At 36.5% G+C, this 15736-nt stretch overlaps 1 protein-coding gene across 1 annotated transcript; it reads right to left on the bottom strand.

Moving 5' to 3' along the window:
* Positions 1-470: 470 nt before the first annotated feature.
* Positions 471-9643, bottom strand: LOC127425944 (5-aminolevulinate synthase, non-specific, mitochondrial-like). Its single transcript, XM_051672300.1, has 11 exons — positions 9457-9643; positions 7449-7660; positions 7184-7360; positions 6405-6530; positions 6060-6282; positions 5711-5895; positions 5300-5479; positions 5044-5208; positions 1783-2051; positions 1053-1215; positions 471-921 (listed from the first exon to the last, which is right to left on the bottom strand). The coding sequence occupies exons 2-11, from the start codon at positions 7642-7644 to the stop codon at positions 761-763; spliced, it is 1845 nt and encodes a 614-aa protein (XP_051528260.1). The 5' UTR covers positions 7645-7660; positions 9457-9643; the 3' UTR covers positions 471-760.
* Between the last annotated feature and the right edge of the window lie 6093 nt (positions 9644-15736).

Below are 15736 nucleotides of genomic sequence, written 5' to 3'. Positions count from 1 at the left end.
TTGAAAAAAAGTGATTCTTTTGAATATCAAATTGTACAATTACATTCCTGAGAATGAGAGCTTTCATTTGATATATGACTTTTCTACTTAAGTGCCATGTGAAATGCTTTTATTTTCATATTAATATTTCTACCACATTACCTCTAAATGCAAAAGGGATTATGTTCTATGGAAAGTTCAGATTCTAAGCTTTCAAATGATATCTTATATGCCTGACCTCAATGTTTTAAGATACATACTTCGCCCCCTCTAGACCTGCAGGCGGGTCCATAGAGTTTAAGGGGTTAAAAAGAACCTCACTGAATGTTAAGCCTTTAATAAAAATGAAATAAAATAATAAATAACAAGATTGTTTGTAATTATTTTAATCTTTTGACAGCCCTAATATTTTTCAAGTCATCATTTCTGTTTTTTGTTTTTGTTTTTTTTAACAAGTAATATTGAGGAAAAAGTGAATCTGTGCCGAGAGGTCATGTATCATTAGTTTATTAAAATAAATGAAAAATGCATTACCTCCATCTTCATTCTAATAAAGTTCACTTTCATTTATTTTAATGTAAAATATAAAACATTTAAAACTTCTCAAATTTATTCTCCAGGATCCATTAACAAAACACATAAATACACAAAGTCAATCTTTCTAAACAATTATTCTGTTATACAGGATTTGATGTATATGGAATATCAATCTCAATAATTTACTATACTTTAGACGCTACAATATTTGTGAGGAATGCGTAATGCTGGATAAAGGCAGGCATTAGCCGCAGGCAGATATGGGTTGGCTGAGCCCACTGAAGTACGATTTCTCTCTCTCGCTCATCAACTCGAAGTGCAGAGGCTGTCGACAAAAGTTACACTCTGCGGACGAGTGCGGCTTCAGCTCCAGACCCACCTCCTTCCAGGTCTGAGTTAGCTTATCTATGGTGAGAAACGAATTAGTCAACTACTGTAGCACAGGGTGCACACTGTTGTTACATTTAACAATGCATCAGCACTGAACATTTAAACACCATTGGAAAAAAACAACAACAAACAAAAAACAGACTTACCGACAAAGTACTTCATCATTTGTGGTGTGTGATGTGGCGTAGGGGCAATCCGGAGCAGCTCTTCTCCACGTGCCACGGTGGGGTAGTTAATGGCCTGAACGTAGATGTTGTAGCGGCTCATCATGATGTCACAGACTTGGGTGTTCTTTTCAGCATCCGAAACCTGAATGTAGATATTCATGTTAGCATTGTCAATGGATAATGCATTTAGTCTTTTCATGTTTAAGTGAATTTGAGTAAACTAACTGTTCAATTAATTTCAGCCTTTTTGATTCAATTGTTTTATTCATATAGCATCCATCCTGCTCACTAGATATCGGTATCTGATCTTAAAAAAACAAAAACAAAAAAAAAACATACTGGTCGACCACTAATTAACAATATGGCTGACAGATGTATACATTTTAGATTATCGGCATCTGCTGATAAATGTGTTTGGCCACTTAGTGAAAACGTTAGCTCACTTCCAAAATATATCAACAGCTTAATCAATAGATAATGCACTGTTTGTGTTTTTAATTATTTTCAGTGCTTTTCAAGTAACTATTGTGTAAAAATTAAAAAAGTTTTGTCAACGTTTGTATTCATCTTAATTGCTAGTAAAATAGTATCATAGCAGTCATTATACGCTGTAGTCATTGAAAAATCCATATTAGTTGACCACTCAACAACGCAACAGACATCATACAGTCATCTGGAAGATCCCCAGTACTGACTATTTTCTACGTACCCTGACTGGAATAATGTGACTGGGGCAATGAACTACAGGCAAGCCAGTATCCATTAGCATTTGACGCAACAGTTTAACATTGCATTGGTGCTTGCGTCGAAGTGCACGTCCTTCTTCACTTTTCAGGATCTGGATGGATTCCCGTGCACCAGCAAGCAGCATGGGTGGTAGGGATGTAGTGAAAATGAAGCCAGCAGCATAAGAACGGACAGTGTCCACCAAGGCATTGGTACTAGCGATGTAGCCTCCAACACACCCAAATGCTTTTCCTGCAAACAATACATGAGAGACAGCTGTTTACCGCACTGTTATTCAGGTGTGGTGCTACGAAGAATCTGCAGCACAATTGAAAAAAGTAAAAACTATTTAGCTGAGTTGTAAGCTTGTGAATTGTAAGTGATGAGAGAGGATGATTGGGCATTCAAAAATGGTCAACACATCTAATGCATTACTTTGTTGTGATTGCATGCAAAAATGAACACAATGTGCTGTACAGTTCAAGGATGAGTCTCTCGACTGTGTGGTTCTTTTCAATGAATTACTAATACCAATGGGTTAATCAATGTGATCTGAACATGGGAGTCAACAATCTGAGTCCAAATCTGGAAATCATAGCAGGCTATCGGTAGACCCACATGAAATCTGTACTTCGGAGAAAGTTCCAATGATTTCCACAGAATTTAAATAACAGTAATTAAAATATGTATTCGAATCCCCTGCCCACTGAGTGTTTGTTTTTTAAATATTATGCCTAATGTCAATATGGTTTCAGCTACTCATAAGAGTGTAGTACTACAATTTTCAAATTCCTTGATATTTCTTGGTTTTGTCTGGCCGTGGGAACCTTGCGTTAAACACATTTTAACACACATTTCACAGAATTCCATAGATTTTTTTTACCCTAAAATCAGAGTAGAAAATTTTAAAAAAGGGTGTGTTGGGCCAATATGCTAATTGGCACCAAGAATAATTATTACATTCTGGGAATAATTCACATTGCAAAGAAAAGATGATATTTGTTTTTTGTAAAGAACTCTTCATTAACACTAAATTCCTTCTAGGTCATCTCAACCTGACTGACAAATGGTCATTCAAGAGCCTACAGGGGCAATTCAATGGGAGAAAAACAAGAGCTTGTTTCTAGGCAACAAGATAGCAGCTTCTGTTCCACAAGTATCCGTTAGAGCATTAAGTGACAAAATCAGAGCTCCGCTGTCACGTCCAGAGACATGGGCTTATTTCACGTGTTAACAACGCATCTACTGTTTTTGAGAGGATTGTGTAATTGTATAATTTTCATCTTCCTATGTTTGTAAGGTTTGTTTCACTTACTGTATGTATTTACGTGTTTGTTTTTGTTTGTATTAAAAATATACATGGAAGAGCTGATGAAATAAGATATTTTATTTTAACATGCTTTTTCTTAAAAAACAATAAATGTAACAGATGTTTAGAATAAACAAAAATCCTATAAATATTTGAATGTGTATATATATATATATATATATATATATACACACACACACACACACACACACACACACACCAATCACCAATCAGCCACAACATTAAAACCACCTGCCTAATATTGTGTTGGTCCCCCTCATGCCGCCAAAACAGCATCAACCTGCATCTCAGAGTAGCGTTCTGAGATGCTATTCTTCTCACCACAATTGTACAGAGCGGTTATTTGAGTTACCGTAGACTTTGTCAGTTCAAACCAGTCTGGCCAGTCTCTGTTGACCTCTCTCATGAACAAGGCGTTTCCGTCTGCAGAACTGCTGCTCACTCGATGTTTTTGGCACCATTCTGAGTAAATTCTAGAGACTGTTGTGCATGAAAATCCCAGGAGATCAGCAGTTACAGAAATACTAAAACCAGCCCATCTGGCACCAACAATCATCCGTGCGATTATCTAATCAGCCAATCGTGTGACAGCAGTGCAGTGCATAAAATCATGCAGATACGGGACAGGAGCTTCAGTTAATGTTCACATCAACCATCAGAATTAGGAAAAAAATGTGATCTCAGTGATTTGGACCGTGGCATGATTGTTGGTGCCAGACGTGCTGGTTTGAGTATTTCTGTAACTGCTGATCTCCTGGGATTTTCACACACAAGACTCTAGAATTTACTCAGAATGGTGCCAAAAACAAAAAAACATCCGGTGAGGGGCAGTTCTGCAGATGGAAACCCCTTGTTGATGAGAGAGGTCAACAAAGAATGGCCAGACTGGTTCAAACTGACAAAGTCTACGGTAACTCAGATAGCCGCTCTTTACAATTGTGGTGAGAAGAATAGTATCTCAGAATGCTATTCTGAGATGCGGGTTGGCGCTGTTTGGATGGAAAGAGGGGGACCTACACAATATTAGGCTAGTGGTTTTAATGTTGTGGCTGATCGTGTATATATATATATATATATATATATATATATATCCACCCCCCCCAAAAATGTTTTATGTAAATTTTTAATAAACATAAAAGCAATATTTTTTTTCTGTAAAAAACAAAATATTTTTAAATAAAATAAAAATAACCACACATCTATGGCAGAAATAAGTAGAACTTGGTTAAGGGGATAGTTCACCCAAACGTTCTCTCATCATTTGCTCACCCTCATGCCATGTCAGATGTGTATGACTTTCTTCCACAGAACACAAACAAATATTTTTAGAAGAATATTTCAGCTCTGTAGGTCCATACAATCCAAGTGAATGATGACCAGACCTTTCAAGCTCCAAAAAAAAAAAAACACAAAAAAAACACAAAAAAACTGCATAAAATGAATCCACATGACTCCTGTGGTTAATCCATGTCTTCTGAAGAAATATGATAGGTTGTGGGTGAAAAACAGATTAATATTTATATCTTTTTTCTTTTTTTTTACTATCAATCTCCACTTTCCCTTTCTGAAAGTGGAGATTTATAGTAAAAAGGATTGAAATATTGATCTGTTTCTCACCCAAAGTGATTGCATCACTTCAGAAGACACATTAAATCACTGGAGTTGTATGGATTAATTTATGCTGATTCTATTTGATTTTTGGACTTTGAAAGGTCTGATCACCATTTACTTGCATTGTTTGGACCTACAGAGCTGAGATATTCTTCTTTGTTTGTGTTCAGCACAAGAAAGTCATACACACCTGGGATGGCATGAAATAATAAATGATAATTTTCATTTTTGGATAAACAATCCCTTTAAATGGGCCAAAAATACAAACGATTTACATGAAAGCAAATTATTAATCATACTGACCAAGTGTTCCAGATATGATGTCCATCTTGTGCATGACACCATCACGATCTCCAATGCCACCTCCTCTGGGTCCATACAGTCCCACTGCATGAACCTCATCCACAAAGGTGATAGCACCAAACTCATGGGCAACGTCACACATCTCCTCCAGTGGACACACAGCACCTAACACAACAAACAAGAGTCACCATTAACTACTGGAACCGATGAGAGTAAACTCATGTTCACAGAGCATAACAAAGAGGTTCTTACTAACCGTCCATTGAGTGCACAGTTTCAAAGGCAACAATCTTTGGAGTGGACGGATCCGATTTCTCCAGAAGCTCACGTAAATGGTTGGCGTCATTGTGACGGAAGATAAACTTCTTAGCGCCGCTGTTTCTGATACCCTGTATCATAGAGGCATGGTTGCCAGCATCTGAATAGATCTCACAACCTGAAAGAACACACACAATAAGGTGCTATCAGAAATCTGACAACAGTCACCTAACCCTCAACCTAACCCAACTGGGTAAATCTCATGGAGAAATGTGCAGATCATATTCCCCACACCATTACAATTTATGAATTCTTTCCTTTATGAAAATTATAATTTATTAATTAGTTTCAAAATTTCTTTGATTTTGAGCTGAAATATTACGCAAACATTTATTTTGTTTATAATTACCTGGCAGCATTTTTGCCATTGTAAAGAGTGTGGAGTCATTGGCCACAAAGCAGGAGGTGAACAACAAAGCAGCGTCCTTTCCATGAAGATCAGCAAGCTCGTGCTCCAGGTCCACATGGAACTTACTCGTTCCTGATATGTTTCGAGTCCCTCCAGCTCCCGAACCATGTTTTCGTAAAGTGTCCCTGTTAAGAGCAAAGAAAAAAAAATACAGAGAATTGTTAATCCAAAGTTTCTTTAATTACGTATTAAAATGCAAAATGCTATTTTTTTAAATTCATTTCTTTTTTATTTTGGGATGAAATATGACCCTGACATGCTCTTAACAGATTACGTGAGAGTCACTTACATTACAGTTTGCACAACACGGGGATGGCGGCTCATGCCAAGATAGTCGTTGCTGCACCACACCGAAACGTTTCTCTTGTAGGACAAGGACTCAGTGTAATCATCTGCCATTGGGAACTCAGAAGCTCTACGGTTCACCGTTTTAAACACACGGTATGTGTGATCGTTCTTTTTTGCCTCGAGTTTCTTCTCAAAGAATTCATCATAACGAAAGTTGGAGACCGCTGCAAGAGAATTGCTCATGTGAAACCTTGTTACAAAATAGGAAGTGGTTAATGCACTAGTTTCATCAGTACACTTCTGAGCACAACTATAAGGCAAGATAACAATGGAAAAAAGTACTTACTTTTGGGCATGTTCTCCTGCAGCAAATGGGAGACACTGGTGGGACGTTGTTTTATCAGCCTTTTCATTAGATTCCCTCCATCCTTGGTGTCTTTCACCAATGGATTCAGCTCAGATTGAGAAACATCTGAAAAACAGGCCACGCCATAGTCAAACCATTGCCTATTTCATTAATAAATGTATAGTAGTGGCTGCCAAAATGGTCAACTAGTTGCCCAAGCATCGAAAACTTGATTAGTAAGGTTTACTACAGCCATCCAAGTGCATTCAACAATAAATCTAAATTACTTTAGGACTTCAACTCATCTACTTTGGCGCAATGTTTGTGAGGACTATGATAGTTTTGTGTGATAAAATGCTCCATCTAGGTGTTTCTGAATGCAAGAATGCATACAACATGAGCACAGCATCCCTTATAAATTAGTCCAATCAGAGTCTTGTGCACCATAATTACACAGGGCTTTCTTAAAGCAATAAATCACCCCCAAAATTGTTCATGTTGTTCTAACACCTAACTTTCTCCCATACAATGAAAGTTAATGGTGACCTAGAATAACTTTCTGTCCAACATTATGTGTTCCACAAAATAAAGTCATACGGGTTTGGAATAACACGAAGGTCAGTTAATGATAACAGATATGTAGTTTTTTGGGTGAACTATACCTTTAAGATTGACTAATCAACAAGTTGAAGGGTAGGATTTTGAAAGTATGTATACACATCCCTTCCCCGCACATCCAAACTTTACAATATTTCAAAAAAGCAAACTTCCTGACAAACCTTTGCACACAGTGCGAACTTCGGAAACATCCTCCTGAAGTTCCATGCTGGCCTGCCGAACCACACTGCTGTTCTTCTGCCCCATCTCTGCGACCAGAAAGGGGCATTTGGAGGCCATTGCTTGACCGGCTGGAGGCACGGGATGGCCCAGAGGCACTTTGGGGCCCTCTTTAGGTTCTAATTCAAAAAACAAATGGGACATTGTTTAGTAACAAGTGTAAACTTCCAAATTTGTCGTAATCAAGCAGTGGTTGAAAGGACTGACCCTCATTGGCTGGGGTGGTATTCTCAACCTTCTGGAAGCTGGCGGAAGAGGAGCAGACAGAACGGACCAGTGGCCTTGAGGCAAGGTCCATCATGACAGGACATTTCACTGCATACGCTACCAAGGACTTTCTAGCCTGCTGCAAAAAGGTTTGGGGAACACGAGACAGGAATGGGCAGCGAATGATGGCGTCCATAGTAGATTTTCCAAGCCTGAAAAAAAAAAAAGCATTATTTATGAGGATATATTCTTAAAAATAAAATGCTAACTTAGTCACTGATCGCAATCCAACGAGTAATATGTCTAAACTAGAGCTGGATGGTATGACAGTACATACCGCGCATTGGTAGAAATGTGTCAATTGGTATAGAGATTTTGCTATACCGTTTATATCACGGTAGATTAATTTGCACAGCTATTAATGAGCAGGACAGTTTTATGTTGTTATGTGTTAGAGAAACAAAAAAACAACATACTCTGAAAAATAGAGTGGAAAATGTGCCAAGCAGGTCAAGCCGAGGAAGAACTTGTTATTAAGGGGTTATAACAAGGGTTGCCGATCAACATAGCTACTTCCTGAATTAATATAGAATTAAACTAACGTGCCGCCACAGATGTACATATTTTGCCTATTTTACAATTTTTCAAATATGACATACAATAATAAGAGTTTGGTCATAGTGTTCATGCCTAGTTTAAAGTATTAAAACCATGCAGCCACTCCCAAAAACACTTGTCTCTGAAAGTCTTCGCAAAAAATGGTCCTAAAAACTTTTAAAGCCCATTTCAGCCAACAATGACAACAAAATTACACAATGCTGATTTCCTTATTCAGCTCAATGGGAATTCCGAGAACTAGATCTTTGGGGGGGGGGGTCACAGTATCATTGCATATCTTTATATTACCTGTCTACCAGGACAATGTACACATTGTGTACATGTTACGTATGTACATGTTACCCAATATAAATTTATAAGTCCGTCAAATAAAGGCCTACCTACATGTGCTTTACCAGTCATAGGTTTAAACACACACACACACACACACACACACACACACTTTTTGTTTATTATTACCATCTCTCACATAGAACAATAGTAAAGTCATCAAACAAAATATATATATATATATATATATATATATATATATATATATATATATATATATATATATATATATATAAATATGAAATAACACAAATGGAAGTATGGGTATTAGGGTTAGGGTTATTAGTGTTTGAAACAACATGAAGATGAGTAAATTATGACAGAATTTTCATTTTTGAGTTAAACTAGAGCACACAAGATGCTTAAGTTGTAACATCCGCAAATCATGCTGGCATAACATGAATTATCAGGTTTTGTCCATGCCAGCTCGATAGCATACTGTCAAGAGTGACATACCAAATACTGAGACATTGTCTGAAATTCATGTAATTTTTTCAATTCACATTTCACTACAAATGGTTGTGCTGATAATATGATTAGTAATACATACATACACACACACACACACACACACACACACACATATATATATATCTCCAGTCCAATAGTGAAAATACCTCTGTTTTATATATATATATATATATATATATATATATATATATATATATATATATAACAGAGGTATTTTCACTATTGGACTTCAGTGTATAAGTAAGCTACTAAGATACATTTTGAAATCAGCTCTGACTTTTATTACAGTACTCGCATTTTACCAAGAATTCTTATTTCATGAACACTGAATTCATGCTGTTATTGGACACATCACGTGTCTCAGGTCTTGATTTCCAGATAAACGATCACGAATGTGAATTGTCTTATCGTACTGAGATATTTATAGTTACAAAAGACATCTTGAAGGTCTTGTATATGCCCGACGCAACGCGACAAATTAGAACGCTCCCAATACAACCAACGAAGACGTCCACACCGGTAGCGCGGGCTAGGACGCGTCGCGAGCCGAACGAATGACATACAACACTTTCATAAACAAACTACTCACCTCAATTTTCTCCAAGTTTAATCCTTTTCTAAAGTTGTGCGGGCACTTCAACCGTCACAATCCCTACAAATAATATATATATTATATATATAAATATATTCTTTCCCGTCAGTTGTCTGTTTTATCGGGTGTAAAAAGTACGTCAAGACGTTATCCTGCACTGAGGACGAACGAGAGAGCGAACACATTCACAGGGATTATATCGAAGTCTAGCACGAGCAAATATCGCGAGAATTACTCGACGTCTGATGTCACGTTTCCCGTCATCGCCTACACGTCTATTTCCTTACCCGAAGAAACAAACTATTTTACTGCTTAATAACACTTTTATTATATTTTCCGCATGGCCGTCATTGCTATCTCTATGTTGGTTTTGTTTATGCTAATGATGGGAGGGTAAAGTTCAATAAAGCTTTTCCGAAATATTAAAGGGCGCTTCCTCTTGGTATTCAGAGAAGTACTAGCCTACATGTAGCAAAATGAAAATAGTCATAATTGATTCACCCTCATGTTGTTCCAAATCCCTTTGTTGTTATTCCTTCAGTGGAACACAAAAGGAGATATTAGTCTGAATATGGACTAAAGGCTGATATATACTCCAACATGCTAGTTTGCATTTATAGTTCTGCATTGGTGTGTCTGCATCCTTCTGCGGGTACACTGCCAAGTACTAGTATATGGAGAGGAAATGCCTTCATTTCTTCTCTTATTTAAACAAAAGCAACGCAATTTGTGGATTCAAAAGTATATTTAATAAATTATTTTATGCATTAAAAATGAGTTCATATGTGAACATGTTGAGATCTCTGTACATATTATTTACTTATATATGTTGTCTGTCATGCAGAGAGAAAATAAATCAGGCATATACTTTATGCTCGCTCTTGAGTCACTTAAATAATTGTATATATATACATGTGTTGGCATACTTTTGATAATTTACTGTGCACCATACTGTCAAACATACGGTCAAAACAGACTGGATAGTTCTCGAGTAGAATACAACATATTGTGTCCCTCAAATACTAAATATATAGAGTAAAATACCAGAGAAATTCATATGTGGTAAACATGAGTCTTTTTGTTGCGTAAACCAAATACAAAAATCAGCTGATGGTCCCAATTAAACAGTTCTCCAGAGTCCAAAGAGAGAAGTGGAGAAAATCCGACTCAAATACCTCAGAAATTTATTATTTAATTATTTTTTCTTCTTCTTTTTTTTTTTTTTTTGTCATCCTGGCAGACGGTCTCTGTTTTATGAATGAATGAATGAACGTTACATTTATATAGCGCTTTTCTGACACTACACACAAAGCGCTTTACATAGTGAACAGGGGACTCTCCTCAACCGCCACCAGTGTGCAGCATCCACCTGGATGATGCGACGGCAGCCATAGTGCGCCAGTAGGCTCACCACACACCAGCTAATGGTGGTGAGGAGACAATAGAGTTATAGAGCCAATTAGTGGATGGGGATTATTAGGAGGCCATGATTGAGAAGGGCCAATGGGGGGAATTTAGCCAGGACACCGGGGTTACACCCCTACTCTTTAAGAGAAGTTTTACAAAGTTGACCAATCACAACTGTTGTGGTCTGTGTCGAAACCACGCATAGTTACATTTTTGGAGAATTGCATGTCAGGCTACAGCATAGTTTCGAAGCAGAAGTATAAATCGCCCTTAACAGTCTCAGTCATCATTTAGGCTACTTTTATGGCATCTTTTTTTTTTTCATATGATGAAAGTGAATGGAGACTGAGGGTACTGAGGGTACAGGCGACAACATTGTCAAAATGATCCCCGTTCACACGGATCCGCGAAAATGACTAAAAACGCTGTATTATGCATGCCAGGCCAGTAGTTAGCATGTCACTTTGTAAAGAAACACTACACGCCTGCGCACATAAGCATTCTTCCACAGAGTGGTGAATACAAACAATGAAGATGGCGAAAGCATTGAGCAATTTTGTCTGGACAGACGATGAGGTTCCTTTATTACTACAAGTGACCCTGGACTATAAAACACGCCACCTTTTTAAGGACTCCAACTGGTGATCTCATGTTGGTCTGTTCGCCCTGGAGGTAAGGAAGAAGTTCTCAAAATTCATGCCTATAGACTGAACACGTAATACACATGCGCATGACGTCATCTAATTCGCGTTTTTGTATGTTTACACGGAGACGGTAATGGCATCGTTTTCAAAAACGTGCACTTTGAAACCCGTTTTCAAAAGTTTCAAAAACGGCATTGTCGTGTAAACGAACAGCCAAAACGCATAAAAAGTTTTCAGTTTTTAGTTGAAAACGTTGTCGTGTAAACGGCCCCTGAGGCTATCATTATTTCCAACATCTTCTATTGGTCAGAATGTTTTCGACGGAAGAAAAAATGTAATTGGGTTTGAAACAACATGAGGGTGAGTAAATAATGACAGAATTATATATTTTTAGTTGAACTATCACTTTAATCGTGATAAATACAAAATTACTGAAAAACTAATAAATGTATATACAGGACACCTAGTGGTGAATGAGGTTGATACAAATAGTGTAATTAAAACAATAAAATACGAAGCGGGTCATTATATTGAAGCACTGCTATTTCTTTATTTTAAAAAAAGCTTAATTATAAGAAATCATATTTTCTCATCTCAAGCTCATTGTCTTCGGACAAATCACCAGACAGTTTTTAAATACGCCTATTACAGTATAGGCCTAACCTCTAAATATGTGGTTTGTTGCAGCATTGAAAAGTACTGTACCAATAGTTATTTATCATTATAACAAATCCTGCATAAAGCATTTGGGGTTGGGGGGTGGTGGGGACGGACTACTAGAGTTATTTTACTTAATAAATACTAGAGTTATTAAGTAAAATAACTCTTACTTAGTTATTTATACTAGAAATGTAGAAATAACTAAGTAAGAAACTTAGTAATGACTAAGATATGTAGTAAGGCATAAGGACACACGTTGCACAGAAATGTCACCGTATCTATCTAGCTAAAAGGTGTTTTCAAAACTGTTTTATGGCTCACACTGAAAAAATGTATGTGAGCGCAGAGTTCGCCCCATGCAGGAAGATGCCGGGAATTCTTCCTGGCAGGCTAATGAGGCCTTTAACTCGCCTCCGCCCCTAATCCTAACCTAAGGCTGAATTGTCTGCCAGAATTTTTTATTTCTTTATTTTTTTAACGCCTTTTACGGATCTGCGGTCATTTTCAAAGCGGTTTTCAGGCTTACATGGAAAACAGTGTGTGTGAGCGCCCTCTATTGGCTCAATGCAGCTACATGTCCCCACAAACTGAGTTTCTGTATTACACTGCCATCTAGTGGACTTGTTTATTAATTGCGGAAGAGTCAGATGCATCCTGTAACAACAGGGACTGGCAGGTGATCGTTTCTTTGTATTTTTATTGAAATTCGTTTATCAAAATCACAAGTTACAAATACATTCAACACAATACATTTATACACTAGGGGGAGTTTAATACAGATCTATAACAAATATATTTAAGAAGCTACAAATTTGAACAGTTTTGATTGCCTTTTGTTTCACAGAAACAATATAATGTTCCATTTCCTTTTTAAAAGATATAAAGTAGGTTATTTATTTATTTATTTATTTATTTATTTTTAAATTTTGCAGGAAACTTTACATTTGTGAATATGAAAATTTGCCAGTAAAAAATAAAATAAGGTTTATCATATAAACATGACTATGTTTGTTTTTATGATTCTCCAGGAGACCAAATAGTATATGTTTCCACAATTAGACAAACTGATCATCAATATACTTGACAGTAAAATCACATACATTTAGCCAAAAAGGCTTTACAAATGGGCAGTGCCAAAACAAATGAACCCCCGTTTCAGAGCAGCTTTCAAAAAAGGTACAGCTTATATCAATATTACCTTTAAATTTGACAAAATAATGTTTTGCTGGGTAGATCCTGTGTATGAGTTTAAATGATACTTCCTGATTTTATTTGCAATTAGATACTGATAAGGTATAAGCCAGCCATAATATTTTCTGTAAAACGGTTCCATTATGAACATACACATGACCAAGTTACAACATCTCTTTGGAACAAAACTCTTATTGACCTATATTGAGGGTGAAAGGAAAAACAGATTTTACCAACATATGAATTTCTTATATTAAACAGGGACCCTTGTTGGTTACTAATTATTTTCTGTTGTTTAAACAGCATACAAATATCAGGCGATATTGTAACTGTAATTGTAACTGTTGCAGAGTCCCCTGGTGTTACAGCGATATTCTAAAGAATCAAAAACTCGTCATAAGTGAAAAGAAAGCCATTTAAATTAAATAATTGATCAACCAATATAATTCCATTATCAAACAAGTATTTAATAAAAAGAGACTTATGTTTTTATAAGATGTCCTTATTGTTCCATATATACTGTAATATCTATGAGGTGAGAAATTATCCTTGTATGTCACGGACCATGAGAGAAAGGCCTGGCGATGAAACTCAGCCAGTTTTACTGGTATTTTACCAACATCATAAGTACAACTAAGGAAAAAATATATACCACCCAATCAAGCTTGAAAGAATATGGAAGGGGATAAAGTTCCAGAAGGAAGGAGGATTTCTAAGGAACTGTCTAAGCCAATTAACCTTAAATGTATTATTTAATGTAGCGAAATCAAAAAAAATTGAGGCTGCCATTTTCAAATGAATTAATAACAACTGTTTTCTTTATGTAATGTGTTTTTTTCTCCATATGAAGTCGAATAACATTTTGTCAATATCTTTGCAAATATTTTTGTCAAGATGTAAAGCCAATGCTGTATAAGTCTGAGATACCTTCTGCCTTTGAACTTATGTTCTACACAGTCGAACGTTTTATAGAAATCTAAGAATAATATGAATCCATTATCATTAATCAGTTCTGGGTAATCAAAAATGTCTAACACTAGTCTTATATTATTTGTTATGCATGTTTTTCATGAAGCCAGATTGTGATTCATCGATTATAAAGTCCAATACTATTTTCAGTTATAATCATTGTTTAGTAAACAGATAGGGTGCCAGTTGTCAATATATAATTTGTCTTTGTTTTGGCTTGGGGATTAGTATAATTAATCCTTGTGTTAAAGTGGATGGAAGACATTGTCTTTCAATACTTTCATTAAAAAACTTTAATAGAAATAGGGCCAAGTCCTTGGAAAATAGTTTATAGAATTCTGATGTTAACCCATCAGTACATGGCTATTTGGAATTTTTAAGGTGCTTAATTGCATCCATCAACTCGAGATTACTAATAGGTTTATCACGCAGTTCCTTTTCAGTTTTATCAATAGATTTATTCTGCAGCGAGTTAAAAAAGGCATCAGCTGTCAACAGAGAGTACTTGGAAGTATACAAATTCTTATAAAAGTCACTAAAATATCTAGATATTATTGTATGATCATCCGTTATAACCCCATTAATGTTTAACCTACTAATACTGTTATTAATAAAATTACGCCTTTCTAAATTAAAAAAGCAATGTGAGTTTTGCTCCCCTTCCTCAAGCCATTTTTTTCTTGACCGAATAAAGGCACTTTCAGCTTTTTTCCAATACAAATCATCTAATTTAATCTGCAAATCAGCCATTTCAAATTTTTCTTCCTCTAGAATAAAATCTGGATGCTTCTGAGACAGATTAGTAGTTATAACCTATACTATGTGTTAAAATGTTAAATTGATTGATTTATGACATGTGATTTATGACCCCCGTCACCCCTGATTGACATGTGACATGTGGTGACATGTGGTGGCATGTCCTTCCAGGCTGATGGGGTAGAAGATAGCTCGGACATGTTAAAGAACATGTTTGGACATGATGCCATGCGAGGAGCGGACGTGTAGGCAACGAGCTCTGCGTACTTTGCTAGTTTTTAGTTATTTTTGTGTTATAATCCGGTGAGATTTGATTCACCCTGCTACATATTTGCTCTTTGAAGTCAATATGTCAAAAAATTCAAAATCCTCGGGCTCTGGAGATATTAAAAGACACTTACGTGCTCAAGCTGAAACCTCTGACGGGCCTGCAGACCGGGGACTTGGTTTGAATGGTGCAGCGGGCGAAATTGAGCGTCAACTGTCCAACATGTTTGTGATGCTGACGAAAGTTGTAAAACGTCGATCGATTAAGGTGATAGAAACAAAATTCTATGAGTTGGTTACAAGAGTGGCAGATGTTGAGAAGCGGATCGATTATCTGAAGTCATCGGAGAGGGAATTATGTAATAATCCGCTCGTGACCAAAG

Source organism: Myxocyprinus asiaticus, chromosome 35 (assembly GCF_019703515.2).
Source record: "Myxocyprinus asiaticus isolate MX2 ecotype Aquarium Trade chromosome 35, UBuf_Myxa_2, whole genome shotgun sequence".
Taxonomy (NCBI): Eukaryota; Metazoa; Chordata; class Actinopteri; order Cypriniformes; family Catostomidae; genus Myxocyprinus; species Myxocyprinus asiaticus.
Note: the sequence above shows the minus strand (reverse complement) of the source record. Positions and strands in the feature narration are given on the sequence as shown.